General features: G+C 42.5%; 1 protein-coding gene across 2 annotated transcripts in view; it reads left to right on the top strand.

Annotated features, from left to right (window-relative positions):
• The first annotated feature begins 17453 nt into the window (after positions 1 to 17453).
• Positions 17454 to 20491, top strand: part of LOC146857967 (nmrA-like family domain-containing protein 1) — a 168755-nt gene continuing 165717 nt past the window's right edge. The window contains exon 1 of one of the 2 annotated variants that reach the window (XM_085648727.1): positions 17454 to 17743. In XM_085648727.1, coding sequence (XP_085504853.1) covers positions 17707 to 17743 — 37 coding nt within the window. In that variant the 5' untranslated portion in view covers positions 17454 to 17706. The remainder of the gene's footprint in view (positions 17744 to 20491) is intronic. The other variant, XM_085648728.1, reaches the window with a different exon arrangement.

The following is a 20491-nucleotide window of genomic DNA, read 5'->3' as shown; positions in this document are numbered from 1 at the left end:
CAACTGATGTTGAATATGTTTTTGATCCTTATTTGAAAACACAAGCATTCCTGCAATACGAACACGAATGTCCTCTGCCTACTGAAAATCTCCCTCTTGATCAGTACGAATTTATAATTTATACTGACGGATCTGCTCAACCCGCTACAGAAAGTAAACAAGGTTACAGTGCAGCATGCGCGATTGTTAAAGGTCGTATGCATGATGGCAAATTCAGACCAATGGTCACAAAAACGCAATCTCTAGGAGATTGTACAGCTCAGCGAGCTAAACTACAAGCATTCAAGATGGCACTTGAAAATACGGATCGCGAATTTCCCACACTCATAGTGTGCGATTCTTTTTACTGTGTTCAATCTTACAATGAATATTTACAGAATTGGCTTCAAACTGGTTTCAAAGATGCAAAAGGTGGTACAATCAAGCATATAATGCTTTGTGAACAAGTAGTTCAGTTACGAAAAGGACTACAAAAAACTCACGTGATACACACGCTGAGTCATCAACGTGATGGCGTTCATGTTGAAGGGAATTCATTGGTTGATGAAGCCGCGAAAGGGGCTGTGCAAACGGCTTCTGTGTCTGCAATCACTCGTTCAAAACCGAAAATAGACAGGGAAATAATGCTAGCTGGCAATGCTTCAAGCAAAGGCAGCGTTACCTAAAAGGTTTCCACTCACATACTCATATATAATTGATGCGAACAATGTTCCGTTTGCTCGAATCCCTGGAGTGGGGGATAGGGTAATACCAAACATGGAACATAGATTAGGACTAATCCTAGCAGCAAATGAAGGATCGCCTCTGCCCATGCAGGTGTTTCCGCCACAGTATTGTTATTAAAACAGAGATACTGGTGGCCAGGCATTAGGAAACAGACCAGGAATTATGTCTTGGAATGTGAAATATGCCAGAAGATGAAAGTCTCTACTGTGAAACGTCCTGCGCAGACGCCCCGGCTAATTTCAGATAAACCATTAGCGTGTGTTTACCTGGACCACTGCGGTCCCTTACAAAGGGATGGTAACCATAAATATATCATGGTCGCAGTGGATTCGTGTTCTAGGTTCCTATGGATGTGGCCTCAGCGCTCGGCTGACGCTCTAACTGTTATAAAAGATTTGCAAGTCTTTATAGGCACATACGCAATTGGCACACTACATTCTGACCAGGGCTCTTGAGCTTACAAAGAAGCCATGGCCAGTTTGGGCGAAGCATTGCGGTATTCTTCTCCATTCCATCCTGAGGGAAATTCTGTTGTGGAAAGAAAAAACCGGGACATAAAGCAATCTATAACAGCTAGGGTATTAGGTTCGGGTGATGGGTGGGTCAAACACCTTTATGGGGTCCCGCACGCACTTAATAACTTGCCAAGAAGTTCTCTAGGGGGTGTCACTCCATATGAAGTTCTATTTGGAACTAGAATGTTGGTACCGGACCTTGATATGCAAGGCACAGTTTTGGAAAATAAGACATTTGATATCAAAGATCGTTTGGCTGTTTTACAGGACTTAAATGAACTAAGAATGAAACAAAGCAACGTGCTCCTGAAGCCAACCATCACTGGGGAAAATCCGGCCGTCCCAGCAAGGCCTGTCTGGATCCCAAAGATTGGTGATCTAGTCAGAGAAAAGATCGCAGACAAGAAGGAATTTGAGCCTTCTTCCAGACAACCAGTACCTGTCCTAGCAATCCACGGATCAAGAATAGTACTTTTGCCGCCCCTTGCTGGTAAAAAGGAGAAAAGATTTGTGTCCATCGACCTGATCAAACCACATTATGTGGTCGATACTAAGCATTAGGCCAAGTGGACTCCAACAATGCAGCAGACGCACTCCTCTAGCTACAATCCAAGAGGTTCAAACTGAGAGACTCATCACCTTTGAAGATTCTGCAGTGAGAGATAAAGGACTAAGCAACAATGCTATGGAACTTATACCTCTTGAGACCCAAATAACAGTTCATCCTGATGCACATGTCTACAACGAAGTAACAAGTGATCAACTGGTTCCAGCGAATTCAACAAATGCTGATGCAATTCCAAACATTGACAGAACTGCCTCTGGCTATTTCATGAACTTTGATATGTTTTCTGAGGATCCCAGCGAACCTGAAACGACGCTAGCACAAAGAACTTTCAAAGAACAAGCAACAGACTTTTTTCATCACCTGAAAAAGACTTATCTGGTTTCACCATGGATTGAACTATGGATTGTTTTGGGAATATTCTTCTTTCTACTTTGGTTAGCTTTGGTATTAACTCTGGGTATGCTGATAAATGCAAGATATATTCAAATGGACACAGCAAGTAAAAGAGTGAACTTACTTCTCCAGCCACACAAATCATCCCATCGTGAAGCAAGAGACTGGTCAGCAGTGAACATCACAGCCGTTCCCACACATGATGGTATAGTTTTGGACCAAACTCAATATGACATTTTTGGCCCGTCAAAGCTTTCATTAAGTGATTTTATTACCTCTAGTACCTTTACTGATGATTGGGACTTCGAGACTGTTAATAACATGATGTCTGATCTAGAGATGTTTACAGTATTCACAAATAATGAATATTTAGAGGGTTCATCAGACTATGAACAAAAGTATTGTTATAACCACTATGGTCATCATTTCTTGCATAAATCTGCAACATCTAAAAAGGTAGTTCAAAAACTTTTGCAATGAAGTTTCCATATTTTTCAGGCTACAATTTGTCTAATCCAGAAACGTTTTACTTTAAAAATGTGAACAAGACAGGAACGAAAAATATGTTAACCAATACGAAACAGATTTATTCTGCCGCCTTTATTGCCCAACTGTCTAGACAGGGTTTCGACTTTTGGAAAGACAACATTGAGACAAAATCTGTCTGGGGTACAAAAGATTGGCAAGTACAGGGGGTAGAAGCTTTGTTTAGAGCCTGTATCATCCCTGAGCAAATTATGTTTTTGAATGACACTGTCCAACAAACGTCTTGCCTTGGATTAGCCAAGATCAAAGACCTCAACACACCGACCATACCTATACCTGCGAGTAATAGCACCACACGGTGGGAGGTCGACGTACATAATATTTTGCATCACAACAGATCAGATCCAGAATGGAAAAAATGGTTGCTCTGGCCCACAGACACGAATAACTGTCAAGATCGATTCCTGAACAAAACACAGGGTTTCACTATCATTAGGCCAGACCCACGCTATGTTCAAAGACAGCATCCAGGGGTAGTAACAACATACAGTGTAGGGAAACTTTGCCTTGATTGGCTACAGAAAACTATACTGAAGGATGTAAAACAACACTTAACTTTACTTCACGAAGGCGCAGACCTTAGGGAATTCCTGCTAGGACCAAGAAAACTGCGTCAAAAACATTTCATATATGCCGGTATCTACGCTGCTTATAATGAAGCATGGAAGGTTACCCAAGCAGAGACTGCAGAACGATTACAAAAAATTGATCGTATTAATTTAGAGAAAACTCTCTCTGTGGTAGACAATGGGTTAACAACTCTGTCGTCCAGAATATATTCATTGGACAGCATTGTGTCTTCTGTCATAGACATCATGGAACAAGACTTGGTCATGTTGCAACATGGTCAGTCTCAGCTACGTTCTATCATGCTATTAGGCTGGACGCTACAAAACTTGCATGCAGGCTATGTGCCTTGGCGTTTAATCAACACCACGTCACTGTTTTCAAAATTCAATCTCACTGATAAATTGATCAAATTGGCACAGAAAGGAGCAGACTACACTGTGCTGAGCATTGAAAAACTGGAAAAATTAGCATTCACAGTGGCAGAAAAACCAGCTACTGAGTGGATCATACATGGTAAAATTACTCTGCCTGTTACAACTTTCCATTTTCAGTATTGCCTAAAACATATACCAGTAGGCACATGTAAAGGTTGGGTAAAGGATACATCAAGACATCCTGGGATTTACCTTACACACATAGATGTTGGAGTGGGGAACGTGAAGTGTTTCTTAGCGGTGGAAACTGTGAACACAAATTAAGCGGTTCTCTCCTTTGTCAGGGTATTAACTTACACGGGGCATGTGATGGTTCCACTACAAACGTATCTTGTCACCTGCAAGGTTCACCGGCTGCAGTGATTAATCCAATTTTTGGCCAACTTTCTAACGGGAGTTACATTATGTTGAATGATCACAGCTGCTGTGGCATGTTGCCAGGTATCCCATACCTAGTAACGGTTTCATCCAGGGTCACTTGCTGTATGCAAGTCTTGTTTCCACAAATAGACACAGTCAGGGAGTCGCCTTTGTGGCCTTCACTGAACATCTCTTCTATACAAATTGATACTCTTAGCAGAATGAAAGCCATTCTTTTACAAAAAACAGTGCCACTGACCTCGGCCAGAGAAACCTATGATCTACAAGTCGCAAGGACTTCTGTGGCGATACATACCCTTTTGTATACAAACTGCCCTGTTAATTTCTCAGAAATGTTAGGACATATCTTAAACATGTCTGATACGAGCGGTATTATACATGTATTTAAGAACGTGTGTGCAGGACTGTTAGCACCTTTTCAAGCAGTCCTCGGCATATTTCCAAACTTCGTGCACTCTGTGTTTGGCGGACTACCACTCCTTTGAGCACTAGTTGCAGGGATCCTATTTTTGCTCCTGCTGCTACAATATGGCAAGCCAAATCACCAGCGACACCCAATTCACCATGGAGAGAGCTCTATTGGAGATGAAGTGTTGTGAACGCATCGTCCAAATTTTGGGTTTACCTTGTCTATGAGAATTAAATACCACATGGTTTCTGTCATTCAGACCAATCTGGCAAAATTGCATCTTACATGTTCTACTCTGCCTTGTCTGCAGAGAAGAATGCGTGCTAGACATATGTCATACCTACGGATATCGATACTCTGCTGGACCCAGTTACGGCCCATGCTCTGTGTTGTCCCCAGTCGCTACCAATCCTGATGACGGCATTCATTGAGATCTCACAGACGCAAATTGCTACTGCTGAGGTACGAGACGAAACATCAGGCACGTAGGTAACATCCGATTCGAACATTGCTGATGCAACCAATGCTGAAGGCGATAGTTCACATCTATGTGCAGTTAATCTTCTGAACGAGGTATTCAAACTTTCACCTACAACGGTAGACGACTTTTTGTCTACAGGATTAGAAGATTTCATGTTTTCGCCAGACTCACACACTGACTTTTGATTCAGGCACACAGTGTTCCATTGAAACTCTGAATTTGGCCTTCATTCTTTTCAGACAAGGGACTAACTTTGCAACTTTTTTCCTATGATTAATTTTTTTTTCTAAATTTGTATTTTTTCATTTTTTGGCACAGTAATCTGCTTATAGTAGAACTATTCATAGAGAACAGAATTCTTTGAAAAACTTCCAGGGACATTATTCCACCTTGTCACATCAACAATGTATTTGTGTTAACCTGATTTGAAATGGTTTCAGCCCCTTTTCTTCTGTATTAATGAGCCATTTCATCATATGTATATACTTCTGGTTCATTCTTTTTAGCATTTCCAATGCACACATATGCTTAGAATGAAAATATTGCTTTTAATATGTACAGCACCTTATGCATAGCAATGGTTTTGTAATGCATTGTTAGGACATATGTTTTGGATATGTTTTAGCATCTTTTCAAATATCATGCGATATTCTCTTTTAGACATGTTTAGTATGTTTAGGATTTAGTAATGTCGTTCATACGAAACTGGAGTGGGTGTTGTGTGTAGATTTAGATTCCGTATATAGGTTTCCCGATTTATGCCCATATTAGGTACAATTCACATTGCCCTTATTTAGGCATAGAAAATCCAGCCCTTATTTAGGCATTGTCCATGTACATCTGACAATCCACGTCACAACGAGTTCTTGGAAAACCAGACTCTTAAGCCTTTAGGAATTTCCCTTGCTTGGATATTGATTTCTCCAAGAACTCATTACTATGCATGAACATCTATTCCTTAGGGGTTCATTCATGACATTCCGATGCCCGACTTTTACGTCAATACAGGCATTCCTAAACACCTTCAAGGTTTAAATATACCTGCACTTGCCCTGGCAAACCACGGTTCCGGTATGGTCCAGCTCGACTGCCTACTTGCGGTTCGCCACGGCAAGTTCGGAAGGAGATCGAGTTCCAGCCTGATCCACTGACCAGACGCTGTCATCCTCCTCACAGAGAATCCAGCTCCAGTGTTTCTGACTCCCCTTGCGGGGTGTTAGATATCGAGTCCCGGAAAGAGATTCCAACCTCGCACATTTTAAGGTATGGAGCAGACTAGAACTTAGAGAAACTTTTGGCAACTCTTGCCAAAACTAAAACTATAGCTATAGCTATCTATACTTTAGAAAACAGCACCTACTTCTTACCTCGTACTACACTTAGGTTAGGTACACTGGGCTAGATCAATTTAGAAGCATCTGATGAGTATTCACATTTTAGCCTGTGTAATTTATGTATGTATTTTAATTAATATATGTCATAGCTACAAACCATGCTATTGCAGTATTATTTTATCTTACTGCTAACTCTGTACATATTGTACTTCGCAGCCTGTCTTACGATTGTAGCAGTATATATCTACACTACACTACACTACAATGTGTCTTGCATTTTCACAAGCATCCTTCGGGAGAAAACCCTATTTTCCCCCAAAAGTCCAGTACAAACTTGTATTTAAATTGTGCCCTGTTTTGAGCCAATATTGCATGTCCCAAAATACACATCGTACCCTTCTGTTTTCCTAGAAAGTCAGTGAGGGAGCTACCCATGTCCTCCTTTACAAACATGTATATAACATTTTTCCTAACTAACTATTTGTCCAGGCCTGAAGTGCTTCAAAACCTATGATTTGCCACACAGTTACCAGAAATTCATGAGGCGCCTTATGTAAAATGGATTCCTCCTTTGACTAATGTTCCTAGCGCAATAGGCTTTAAATGATACAATAATGTAGACTGTTGTCTGAATATTTTTTGGGGCTAGCTTAATAATAAAATACAAGGAAACGTATTGGGCCCTTTAAATCTGAAAATAGTCTGAGTTAATGTACCAAAATCCCTCAGGAGAATCCACTTCATCCATGCCAACAACGTTTATCATTGTTTTCATTACATGGGACCATGGCCCCCAGTACTTATACTCCTGGCTACCGGCCTGTAGGGCGGAAATCTCTAACAGAAATGTGCACTATATATAGATCTAAATGTATGTCTGTGGCCAGCTATGGAGCGGGAGTTTGGGGGTATAATGATATTGGTAACCTACAAATTGCAGGAAAAAAATCTTGGGAGACTAATGGCAGCTCCCCGAAGCTGTCCCAGGTGCTTTTGCCATTTGCCCTGCGGACTGGGTATGCGATATGCAGTATGAAGGGCCGGATCAGATTGCGACCGCTTTTACTATGACACCCTGTATGGTCAAAATCAGAGACGACCCTCAACAGATTGATGTTGCGTGACTGTCTATCTTTAGATTACGCAGTTCGCATACCTTGGCCAGGATACATGAGAACACTGTCCGTGAATCCGGGCGACCCACATTTTTTTTGTCTTTAACTACCTTTGCTGAAGATTCCATCAACATCCTGTTTCCTAACTTTTGCATGGAAAGTAGGAGGTAGAGGGAGTCGTCTGAAGTTACCAACGTTGCCCACACATTCGTGCCAACTTCAGAGGGCATTTAGAAGGGTGACAAATTCGGAACGTAGATTTTTATTGGTGTGTTTTTGACCAAAAATACAATTAACTGAGGGCTGTTTTAGGATAATCTCTTCTTGGAACAGGTTTTAACGATTAGGAGAAGGATGTATTTTATTGAGTGAAGCTACTTTGTACCATTTTATCATTTTACTTATGATGTGTTCTATCATTGGTGTACTTTCGTTTTTAGAGTGTTTTATGCGGGAATTATATGGTTGTGTTATATGGTGTGTTTGACACCATATAACATGACCATATAATTCCCGCATAAAATATTGATGCATAGTTATCTTTTATGGTTTGAAAAATAATCCAATGAAGAAATATTGATGATGATGACACCATGGCTTGAACCACCTCGGGGAAAAACCTGTGACCATTCACCCATATCTGAGGGACTTGGTGGGATTCAGGAGCGTAACAAACACCCCCGCAGCCCCCGCGGTGCGGGGGGGGCCCCAGTCTTCGGTTAGGTGAAGGGGGCCCCCTCAGAGCTGGGAGAGAAAGGCTTGCTGTAGAAAGCAGGTGCAGTCTGAAGCCGGCTCTGAGCTCCTCGCGCTGACCCAGGGCAGGACTGAAGAGAAACAAAGTAACAAGTTACATTGTTTCTCTTCGGCCAGAGCCATGAGCCGAAGGGGCCCCAGAGAGAGCATTCCCCACAAGGCACAGCCTCTGAGAAGGGAGGAGGCAGCACAGAGCTGACAGGGGCAGGAGAAGGACTGCAGCTCCAGGAACAGGACTCTGTTGGGACGCATTGGAAGGTAAGCAAGCATTGGAAATGCAATTGGCTTCGCAGTCTCCCTGGATGGCACGGAGTGTTTCCTCGGTGGCCTGCAGTGTCCTCGATGCTGATAGTGAACAATGGAAACGTTCCCAGATCCCCACAGAAGAGATTACAAAAAAATGGCTCAAGAATGTTTGAAAATGGATATACGTGTAGAAAATGACAGAGAGTACTTTTTTTAATAGTTCAATGTAGCGCCAGCTCGCCCCCAAGGTATTGGAGCACTTTACACGAGCACCAGTTACATTACACAAGGACACACTTATTTTTAAGCACGGGGATATTAAGTGATTTGCCCAGGATCACAGGATGTTGAACCAACGCTGAGACTCGAGCATGATCCCCCAGTTCCAAAGCCGGCATCTCTGGCTGTTATGCCACATTTCATTTGTGTCAGTGGTCTTCCCAGTTGCAAAGGAAGGGAGAACATGTCTGTGGTTGTTGCACATTTTTGAGCGACATTTGAGACCAAGTGCAAAACCATCTGGAGCCTTCAGCAAAATCCTATTTTTTCTGTTTTTTGCTCCCTCCTTGGAATTAATTGGTAATATTTGATGCTTTTGGTGTCAATTTGGCACTGTCTGGTGCTGGCACCCTCGGCACCTGCCTAGTATTATTGACTCGCTTTATCATCAGCCCTTTTATTTACTTTTAGACTCTGGCCATGGGCATACGTAGCAATGGTGCTGCATGTGCAGTGGCATTGGGCCTAGGAATGGGAGGGGCACACTGACTACAGCTGTCTTTCAGTACCCAACCAGGAGCCAGGGGGCACTTTCACCTCCTTAAATGAGGGCGCGTGAGGCTCGTGCTATGCCACTGACTCCAGCTTAACTGAAAAACTCACATTTTAGGGGCCTCCGGAGTACTATAGAGTTGGGGAAAGTCATTCCCAGGTTCCACAGCACAGACCCTTCATTTTCTTTTTTTTAAATACATTTTAGGTATTCAGTTTCCGCCCATGCTGTGAACTTTTTATTTTATGTTTGTTTTCCTATGAATTCTATTTCTTGCTATTCACATTGGTAATATTTTTTATTGAAGAATCCAATAAAGAGCAGGTTATAAATTGGTACTTAAAGTCTAATGAAACATAGAACGAGCCCAGAACAGCAACGAAATGCTAAAAATAATAGAGATATATTCAGGTAAATAAATGGGACTGGAGTGTAGCAAACAATCACCAGTCATATGGGAGAGAGTAGGACACACATACGAAGGGAAGGACATTATGGGTCGGAAGGGGAGAATCCATGTAAGATGTCATAACTAATAAGCATTGGCAAAGCCAATAGGTTTGACGTTGGTTGCAGGACTATTGGCTGTACCAATGTATGTTTCTTTTGATGTAGTTTATTATGACTTTATTGTTCCAAGATGGCTAATTGATGCTGAGAGAAGAAAGACATGAAGAAATCATTGAAATACGAAAGGGTGTAAATACAGAGGGTGGACAGTGGTGTATGAGAGACAATGAAATACAGGGTGTAAATACTGCAGGTGGACAGTGGTGTATGAGAGACAATGAAATACTACAGGGTGTAAATGCAGAGGGTGGACAGTGGTGTATGAGAGACAATGAAATACTACAGGGTGTAAATACAGTGGGTGGACAGCGGTGTTTGAGAGACAATGAAATATCAAAGGGTGTAAATACAGTGGGTGGACAGTGGTATATGAGAGACATCGAAAAACTACAGGGTGTAAATACAGTGGGTGGAGAGTTGTGTATGAGAGACAATGAAATACTACAGGGTGTAAATACAGTGGGTGGACAGTGGTATATGAGAGACAATGAAATACGAAAGGGTGTAAATACAGTGGGTGGACAGTTGTGTATGAGAGACAATGAAATACAGAGTGTAAATACTGCAGGTGGACAGTGGTGTATGAGAGACAATGAAATACAGGGTGTAAATACAGTGGGTGGACAGCGGTGTATGAGAGACAATGAAATACAGGGTGTAAATACAGTGGGTGGACAGCGGTGTATGAGAGACAATGAAATACAGGGTGTAAATACTGCAGGTGGACAGTGGTGTATGAGAGACAATGAAATACATATACAGTGGGTGGACAGCGGTGTATGAGAGACAATGAAATACTACAGGGTCTAAATACAGTGGGTGGACAGTGGTGTATGAGAGACAATGAAATACTAAAGGGTGTAAATACTGCAGGTGGACAGTGGTGTATGAGAGACAATGAAATACTAAAGGGTGTAAATACAGTAGGTGGACAGTGGTGTATGAGAGACAATGAAATACTAAAGGATGTAAATACAGTGGGTGGACAGTGGTGTATGAGAGACAATGAAATACTAAAGGATGTAAATACAGTGGGTGGACAGCAGTGTATGAGAAACAATGAAATGCAGGGTGTAAATACAGTGGGTAGACAGTGGTGTATGAGAGATAATGAAATACTACAGGGTGTAAATACAGTGGGTGGACAGCGGCGTATGAGAGACAATGAAATACAGGGTGTAAGTACAGTGGGTGGACAGTGGTGTATGAGAGACAATTAAATACTACAGGGTGTAATTACAGCGGGTGAACAGTTGTGTATAAGAGACAATGAAATACTACAGGGTGTAAATACAGTGGGTGGACAGCGGTGTATGAGAGAAAATGAAATACTACAGGGTGTAAATACAGTGGGTGGATAGAGATGTATGAGCGACAATGAAATATAGGGTGTAAATACTGTAGGTGGACAGTGGTGAATAAGAGACAATGAAATATTACAGGGCGTAAATACAGTAGGTGGACAGTGGTGTATGAGAGACAATGAAATGCGAAAGGATGTAAATACTGTAAGTGGACAGTGGTGAATATGAGACAATGAAATACAGGGTGTAAATTCAGTGGGTGGACAGCGGTGTATGAGAGACAATGAAATACAGGGTGTAAATACAGTGGGTGGACAGTGGTGTATGAGAGACAATGAAATATTACAGGGTGTAAATAAACCGGGTGGACAGCGGTGTGTGAGAGACAATGAAATACAGGGTGTAAATACAGTGGGTGGACAGTGGTGAATGAGAACCAATGAAATACTACAGGGTGTAAATACAGTGGGTGAACAGAGGTGAATGAGAGACAATTAAATACTAAAGGGTGTAAATGCAGTGGGTGGACAGCAGTGTATGAATGACAATGAAATACAGGGTGTAAATACAGTGGGTGCGACAGCGGTGTATGAGAGACAATGAATTACAGGGTGTAAATACAGTAGGTGAACAGTGGTGAATGAGAGACAATGAAATACTACAGGGTATAAATACAGTAGGTGGACAGTGGTGAATGAGAGACAATGAAATACGAAAGGGTGTAAATACAGTGGGTGGACTGCGATGTATGAGAGACAATGAAATACAGGGTGTAAATACAGTGGGTGGACAGTGGTGAATGAGAACCAATGAAATACTACAGGGTGTAAATACAGTGGGTGAACAGAGGTGAATGAGAGACAATTAAATACTGAAGGGTGTAAATACAGTGGGTGGACAGCAGTGTATGAATGACAATGAAATACAGGGTGTAAATACAGTGGGTGCGACAGCGGTGTATGAGAGACAATGAATTACAGGGTGTAAATACAGTAGGTGAACAGTGGTGTATGAGAGACAATGAAATACTACAGGGTATAAATACAGTGGGTGGACAGTGGTGTATGAGAGACAATGAAATACTAAAGGATGTAAATACAGTGGGTGGACAGTGGTGAATGAGAGAATGAAATACTACAGGCTGTAAATACAGTGGGTGGACAGCGGTGTTTGAGAGACAATGAAATATCAAAGGGTGTAAATACAGTGGGTGGACAGTTGTGTATGAGAGACAATGAAATACTACAGGGTGTAAATACAGTGGGTGGACAGTGGTATATGAGAGACAATGAAATACGAAAGGGTGTAAATACAGTGGGTGGACAGTTGTGTATGAGAGACAATGAAATACAGAGTGTAAATACTGCATGTGGACAGTGGTGTATGAGAGACAATGAAATACAGGGTGTAAATACTGCAGGTGGACAGTGGTGTATGAGAGACAATGAAATACAGGGTGTAAATACAGTGGGTGGACAGCGGTGTATGAGAGACAATGAAATACAGGGTGTAAATACAGTGGGTGGACAGCGGTGTATGAGAGACAATGAAATACAGGGTGTAAATACTGCAGGTGGACAGTGGTGTATGAGAGACAATGAAATACATATACAGTGGGTGGACAGCGGTGTATGAGAGACAATGAAATACTACAGGGTCTAAATACAGTGGGTGGACAGTGGTGTATGAGAGACAATGAAATACTAAAGGGTGTAAATACAATAGGTGGACAGTGGTGTATGAGAGACAATGAAATACTACAGGGTCGAAATACAGTGGGTGGACAATGGTGTATGAGAGACAATGAAATACTAAAGGATGTAAATACAGTGGGTGGACAGCAGTGTATGAGAGACAATGAAATGCAGGGTGTAAATACAGTGGGTAGACAGTGGTGTATGAGAGATAATGACATACTACAGGGTGTAAATACAGTGGGTGGACAGCGGCGTATGAGAGACAATGAAATACAGGGTGTAAGTACAGTGGGTGGACAGTGGTGTATGAGAGACAATTAAATACTACAGGGTGTAATTACAGCGGGTGAACAGTTGTGTATAAGAGACAATGAAATACTACAGGGTGTAAATACAGTGGGTGGACAGCGGTGTATGAGAGAAAATGAAATACTACAGGGTGTAAATACAGTGGGTGGATAGAGATGTATGAGCGACAATGAAATACAGGGTGTAAATACTGTAGGTGGACAGTGGTGAATAAGAGACAATGAAATATTACAGGGCGTAAATACAGTAGGTGGACAGTGGTGTATGAGAGACAATGAAATGCGAAAGGATGTAAATACTGTAAGTGGACAGTGGTGAATATGAGACAATGAAATACAGGGTGTAAATTCAGTGGGTGGACAGCGGTGTATGAGAGACAATGAAATACAGGGTGTAAATACAGTGGGTGGACAGTGGTGTATGAGAGATAATGAAATATTACAGGGTGTAAATAAAATGGGTGGACAGCGGTGTGTGAGAGACAATGAAATACAGGGTGTAAATACAGTGGGTGGACAGTGGTGAATGAGAACCAATGAAATACTACAGGGTGTAAATACAGTGGGTGAACAGAGGTGAATGAGAGACAATTAAATACTAAAGGGTGTAAATACAGTGGGTGGACAGCAGTGTATGAATGACAATGAAATACAGGGTGTAAATACAGTGGGTGCGACAGCGGTGTATGAGAGACAATGAATTACAGGGTGTAAATACAGTAGGTGAACAGTGGTGAATGAGAGACAATGAAATACTACAGGGTATAAATACAGTAGGTGGACAGTGGTGAATGAGAGACAATGAAATACGAAAGGGTGTAAATACAGTGGGTGGACTGCGATGTATGAGAGACAATGAAATACAGGGTGTAAATACAGTGGGTGGACAGCAGTGTATGAGAGACAATGAAATGCAGGGTGTAAATACAGTGGGTAGACAGTGGTGTATGAGAGATAATGAAATACTACAGGGTGTAAATACAGTGGGTGGACAGCGGAATATGAGAGACAATAAAATACAGGGTGTAAGTACAGTGGGTGGAGAGTGGTGTATGAGAGACAATTAAATACTACAGGGTGTAATTACAGAGGGTGGACAGTTGTGTATAAGAGACAATGAAATACTACAGGGTGTAAATACAGTGGGTGGACAGCGGTGTATGAGAGACAATGAAATACTACAGGGTGTAAATACAGTGGGTGGATAGAGATGTATGAGCGACAATGAAATACAGGGTGTAAATACTGTAGGTGGACAGTGGTGAATAAGAGACAATGAAATACTACAGGGCGTAAATACAGTAGGTGGACAGTGGTGTATGAGAGACAATGAAATGCGAAAGGATGTAAATACTGTAAGTGGACAGTGGTGAATTAGAGACAATGAAATACAGGGTGTAAATTCAGTGGGTGGACAGCGGTGTATGAGAGACCATGAAATACAGGGTGTAAATACAGTGGATGGACAGTGGTGTATGAGACACAATGAAATATTACAGGGTATAAATAAAATGGGTGGGCAGCGGTGTATGAGAGACAATGAAATACAGGGTGTAAATACAGTGGGTGGACAGTGGTGAATGAGAACCAATGAAATACTACAGGGTGTAAATACAGTGGGTGGACAGTGGTGAATGAGAGACAATTAAATACTAAAGGGTGTAAATACAGTGGGTGGACAGTGGTGAATGAGAGACAATGAAATACTACAGGGTGTAAATACAGTAGCTGGACAGCGGTGAATAAGAGACAATGAAATACTGGGTGTAAATACAGAAGGTGGACAGTGGTGAATAAGACAATGAAATACTGCAGGGCGTAAATCAAGTAGGTGGACAGTGGTGAATGAGAGACAATGAAATACGAAAGGGTGTAAATACAGCGGGTGGACAGTTGTGTATGAGAGACAATGAAATACTACAGGGTGTAAATACAGTAGGTGGACAGTGGTGAATGAGAGACAATGAAATACTACAGGGTGTAAATACAGTAGGTGGACAGTGGTGAATAAGACAATGAAATACTACAGGGTGTAAATAAGGTTGCACGACATAGACCATGAATGAAGACAGAGCAGGGAGTAAACACAGTGGGCTCTGAAGTCGTGACCCGCAGCTGTCCTGCAGAGAACTGTACGCCAGTGCCCCATAGCCAATTACAGACCCCGCATCACGCATAAAGGTCAAGCTATTTTTATTCTCTAAAATTTCTCCCCATACTTTCCTAAATAAGTAACCATTCCAGGATGGTTGATATGCATTTGACCTGTGGAAGGGTACACGGGACAGATGGGTGTCCTTGTGTACTGTGGGAAAGGCTGTGACGAGAGTGGGTGGACTGTTAAAGAGACAAACAAGGAAGCCGTTCATATCTTGTTCTCTCTTTTCCATAGTTGCCTTTGTGTAGAAAAAACAATCACTAGGTAAAGAGGGGAGCTTGTCACGGCCACTAGTGAGATTCTACAGAGCTACACCATTTCAACACCAGCAATGTTCCATGATTGTGTACTTAATAAATAAAATAACCTGACATAATGTTGGCCGAATGTGCTCACCCATGGTATAATGGAGCTCAAACCGCGTAAAATGCGGGCACTGGCATAATAGTGGTAATTCCTGTCTGATTGCGTGGTGCACAGCCCTCATGCTTGCTTCGGCATAATGGCGGTAATTCTTGGCATAAGATTGGCGCATATGACATGCAACTATGACACATAGATATTCAAGGCGGAATCTATCATGTGTTTTAGTGGTTCATGACAATAATTGAACGTTTTCACAAAAAAGATAACTTCTTTATTTAGGGAATTTTAATTATTTTTCAAGAAGGCAAAGCTGGTATTTAATAGCAAAACGTGTCTTCTTTCATAAACTGACAAGCTGATATTTTGGAGACAAATGACTGAATTTATTTAAAGCTGAAATTTGAGTGGTTAAAGGGCCCACTTGGGAAGGCCAACCCCGAACACTCCTCTTTCACTTTGGTGTGCTTGCTGTACTCACTTGCTCCTTCAACTTGGTTCTCAGCTTTTCGTTACACCACTTTTAGGATTCACCAGCCGCCACTGGTGCCTGCGCAGCAGGCCCCTGACCTGAGAGCTCCTGACTGAATCCGTGAGCGTGGGGGGCCCCCTCCATATTCTTTGCAGGGGGGCCCCCTCAAGTTTCGTTACGCCACTGGTGGGATTACTCAGGCTGAGTATGCTTTATAAGACTGTACAACTGAATACTCATTTGAGTACTGCAGATGTACCTCCACGCGGAGGGGGAACATTTCCGATATCCATATGGCACATTTTCCTGAGGCATGGGTGTTTTCTCCAAGCACTTTGGGGCTGTCATGGTTTACTGAGAGTACTTGCATGCAGAAGATGCTGTAAAAATGGCGGGGATCTGGAACGCCTAAATTTGGCAACAGGTACATCACCATTTTCGTGTCTGTCTTCACCATACATATGCCATTACCCATGGCAGTGTTGGCACTGGCATCACTGTCCGGGACGCCGACATATCCACCCATATATTAGGATGGGGAAATGCAGAGTAGCACAGGCAGGATTTTCACCTTTTTTTGGTAGAAATCCTATGAACGGCCTCCTTAAAATCAGACTTTAAATGTTACATTTGCCAACAGCCTCCCAAATATGGTCTTTAGACAGTGAGAGTCAGAGACAGCATAGCCAGAAATGGTTGTGGGTCATGCAGTTTAGACAATGTACGGAAGCGTGGTTTGGTGCATGTTGGTTGGTTCCATGTTGCAGGCAAGTTGGATTACGGGCTGTCAAATAACTATAAGTAGGTGAGTTTGGTATTGACCTGGATGAGATTAATGTGGATGAGTGGATTTAGCCATGGCTATTTGTGTAAATGCCATGCGATTATACGATTTACACACCAAGCTAGTCAGATGGTGTGAGTTTAAGAATGAGTCAAATATGCAAAAAGTACCTGTCCATTGTGCTATTTCGGTTCCTAGTACCCTGCTGCTAGAATTCCCACATCTGCTCCCTTTTATGATTAAACATATAACCAGGGACACTCGAATTATGCGCTAATTGGAGACCACATTTTACGTGTACTAAATAATGTGTCAATGTGGCAACATGCCAGAAAATTATAAATCTCCTAACATCAATTCTGTGGGTGGATTGTTTTTATAAAGATTATCTGTTTATTCTAAAAGTTACAAGTGTCTAATATCCACGTGACTCGATGGTAGTCTGCGGCTGGGGCAAATAATGTGGAGTATTTTTTAAGTAAATGTGTTCTTCAAATGGATGTCCAAGTTGTCAGCCTACATTAAACAGTGTGATCCCATCTGACTGGTTTAATGTTCTGTAACCCTGCAGCCCTGCCGCTGCCTCCGCCCGGGTACAATGCTGCTGCAGGCCTGCTTCCCTGTGCACGTGCAGTGAGCCCAGCCCTCCTCTCCTGGCACCCGGCACACACCGAATGAATCACCACCCCAGGCTCCACACAGGCAGGGAACGCCCACGCGTGGACTCACACAGTGAGTAGCTTTCCACAGGCGGGATCCCTCGGTGCCAGACGCCACCGTGCATCGCGCTGCTCACCCGTATGTACAATGGCCTGCAAGACCGTCGCTGTCTTCGGAGCTACAGGTAAGACGCAGCGGCGACCCCGAGCTCTCCGGGTCACCCCCTCACGGTGGGCGACGCAGCACCGGAGAGCAGCGCACGACAATGTAAACTGAATACAACCTTTTGCAGGTTTGGCTTTTGAACGTCATGTGGTAGTTCTGGGCTTCGGCTTGGCGGCAGCAGGCTCCAGGGCTCGGCATGCATCACCGCTGCGTTGATGATCAGATGCGAGTCAGAGCTACGGAACAAGACGGACGAGGTGGACACGGTTTGATCCTGAGGCTCTGTGGTTAAAGTGCCCACTGTGTACTATTGTTCACGTGCACTCTGCAGGCCGTTGCAGGGTTTTCGCTGCTGGCCTGTTCCACGCGAGGTGTTCACAGTACGACTGTACATGAACTGGTGTTACCGGGGCAGTGCCTGGTGGCGCTAGCTTATAACTCCTGTCTCGAGGCAAGGAGATATTAACGGTGACTGAATCACCATACCATGTTCTGTCCGTACTGTTGACTGAGCTACTAAAGCTTGTAGTGGTGGCACGGATACTTGACCAGTGTCTAGTGGATACTACGGGGTGTATTGATGGCGGTTGCAATGGTGACTACTGAGAAACCAAGCCACCCGTTATAGGACTGGCACCGATGGTAACTAAGCTTCAAGCCTTGCACTGGTGGTACTGGCAAGCTACAAGCCTCGCACTGGTGGCACTGACACCGATGGTAATTTAGTTCAGTTCAGTTCAAATACTTTATTTGACAAATGAATGTCATAAAAGTAAACAATTCAAACAATCATATAGTACAATTACAAATAAAAATACAGGGTATCGTCTACCAACTCATGGTGAATTACTAGACAATTAAAAACAGAATTTCAAAGATAAAAACAGTGCATTTCTAAGCATAAAAAATACAAGATACGAGCAAGTTCTAAGGGAAATTATGCACAATACTTGTCACATGATACATAAAGTGCTTAATGCATAGTGCAAATGTCGCATACGGATTAAAGTGCAAACATATCAAATAGTACAGTTATAGGATATACTGAGTGCAAAGCGTCAAGCAAAGACAGGACCAAGGAAAGTACTATGTGCAATGTGCCGAGCATACAAAAATACAAAACTTAAAATAACAATATAACCTTTAAAAATCTAGACAGTCAGAAAGCGGAAGTCTATTTCTCAACTTTTTAGAACGTGTGGCTGAGACCAAAAAGCTGGCAATGTTAAAAATATCCCATGGTGTACTTAGTAACTGCAGGTAAAGTAATGCTGGTCTAACCTGCATGAAGCCCTTCCCTTTCAAAATTGGAATTAAGTACTTATTCCGCATAGTGGAATAAAAGGGACAAAACATCATAAAATGAAGGGTATTCTGGGTAGAAAAATTATCACATTTGGAGGGTGTTGAAGACTCTGGGTTACTCCACTCCTGGAAATCGCATAGCAGGAATAGAACTAGATTAAAACGGAACCTAGTTAAAAGCCAGCGATGGTATGGGATATTAACTAATATCAAATAGGGTTCGATACAGATGTTAGTTTTTGTTAGAAAATGAGCCCTTACAAGTGGTTTCTGCAGCTCTGTAACCTCCCGTTCTGCAGACAATATCTTTTTTAAATTATTTTTTACCCATATAACATCCTCCTTCCGTATCTTTTCGGGGGATTCAAATAGCTCAGACCGCCCCAGCTTAGTTAGCCCGCTTTTAACATAGGTCAACCACTTAATTTTGTTAGAGTTGTCCAAACGTACACAGTCACTTAGGATTTTATGGTTCAAAGTTAATTCAGAATTTAACCACAGTTTGAGCTAGCAGAGTAACGGAGCTAGGCTCAAAGTGTCTGAGATGTAACCAATTCCAAGTTCCTGGTGTATAGAAAAGACTGGTGTTGATTGTGGAACTGAGAAAAGACTGCGTAAGAATTTATTTTCGGCTATTTGGATGCCTGGTTGATCCTTATAGCCCCAGATCGAAGAACCATAAGTTGCAATTGCGACGCACTTGGCGCTATATATTTTCAGTATGCTCTTAATTGATCTTGCCCCCAAGCGTTTGGCAAACCCCATAAGTCCTATAGCAGAACGTGTGACAGAATTCTTTTTAATTTTCTGCTGCGGGATCCAGGAAAACTTCTCATCGAAGACTACCCCTAGGTAAGAAAAGGAGGAGACCGAAGTCACCTCTTGGCCATTACAAAAAAAGGGGTGGGGTTTTCTTGTTTTACCACCAATTGACAAGATATGAGACTTACTATTATTCACAACTAGGTCCAACGATTTCATGTGGGCCCCAAACGCATCCAGTAGCTGCTGTAAAGCAACCGCAGTGCGGGCAATAAGGACCGCATCATCTGCGTATAGGAGGACCGGGATGGAATAGTCTCCTACACGCGGAATATCCAGGGTTGCTGATAAGAGTGATCTGTCTAGGTCATTAATATAAAGGGTAAAAAGAACTGGTGCCAAAATACACCCTTGCCGAACACCATGGGCAGATCTAAAAGAACTTGTACATTTTCCATCCCGTGAAATTCTGACCGAGGCGAAGAGATCCTGGTGAAGATCGGACAAAAAATGCACCAGGGGAGGATCAAGACCTTTTTCTAACAGAATAGTCCACGGCTTAGACCTGTTAACCAGGTCAAAAGCTGAGGATAGGTCCATGAAAGCCAGTCTAATACAGCCTTCCTTCGCCACAGTATATTTGTTGATTAATAATGACAGGTTAAGGCACTGATCAATGGTACTTCTGTTTTTTCTAAAA

Source organism: Triturus cristatus, chromosome 3_2 (genome assembly GCF_964204655.1).
Source record: "Triturus cristatus chromosome 3_2, aTriCri1.1, whole genome shotgun sequence".
Classification (NCBI taxonomy): domain Eukaryota; kingdom Metazoa; phylum Chordata; class Amphibia; order Caudata; family Salamandridae; genus Triturus; species Triturus cristatus.
The sequence above is the reverse complement of the archived record's forward strand: the minus strand, read 5'-3'. Positions and strand labels throughout refer to the sequence as shown.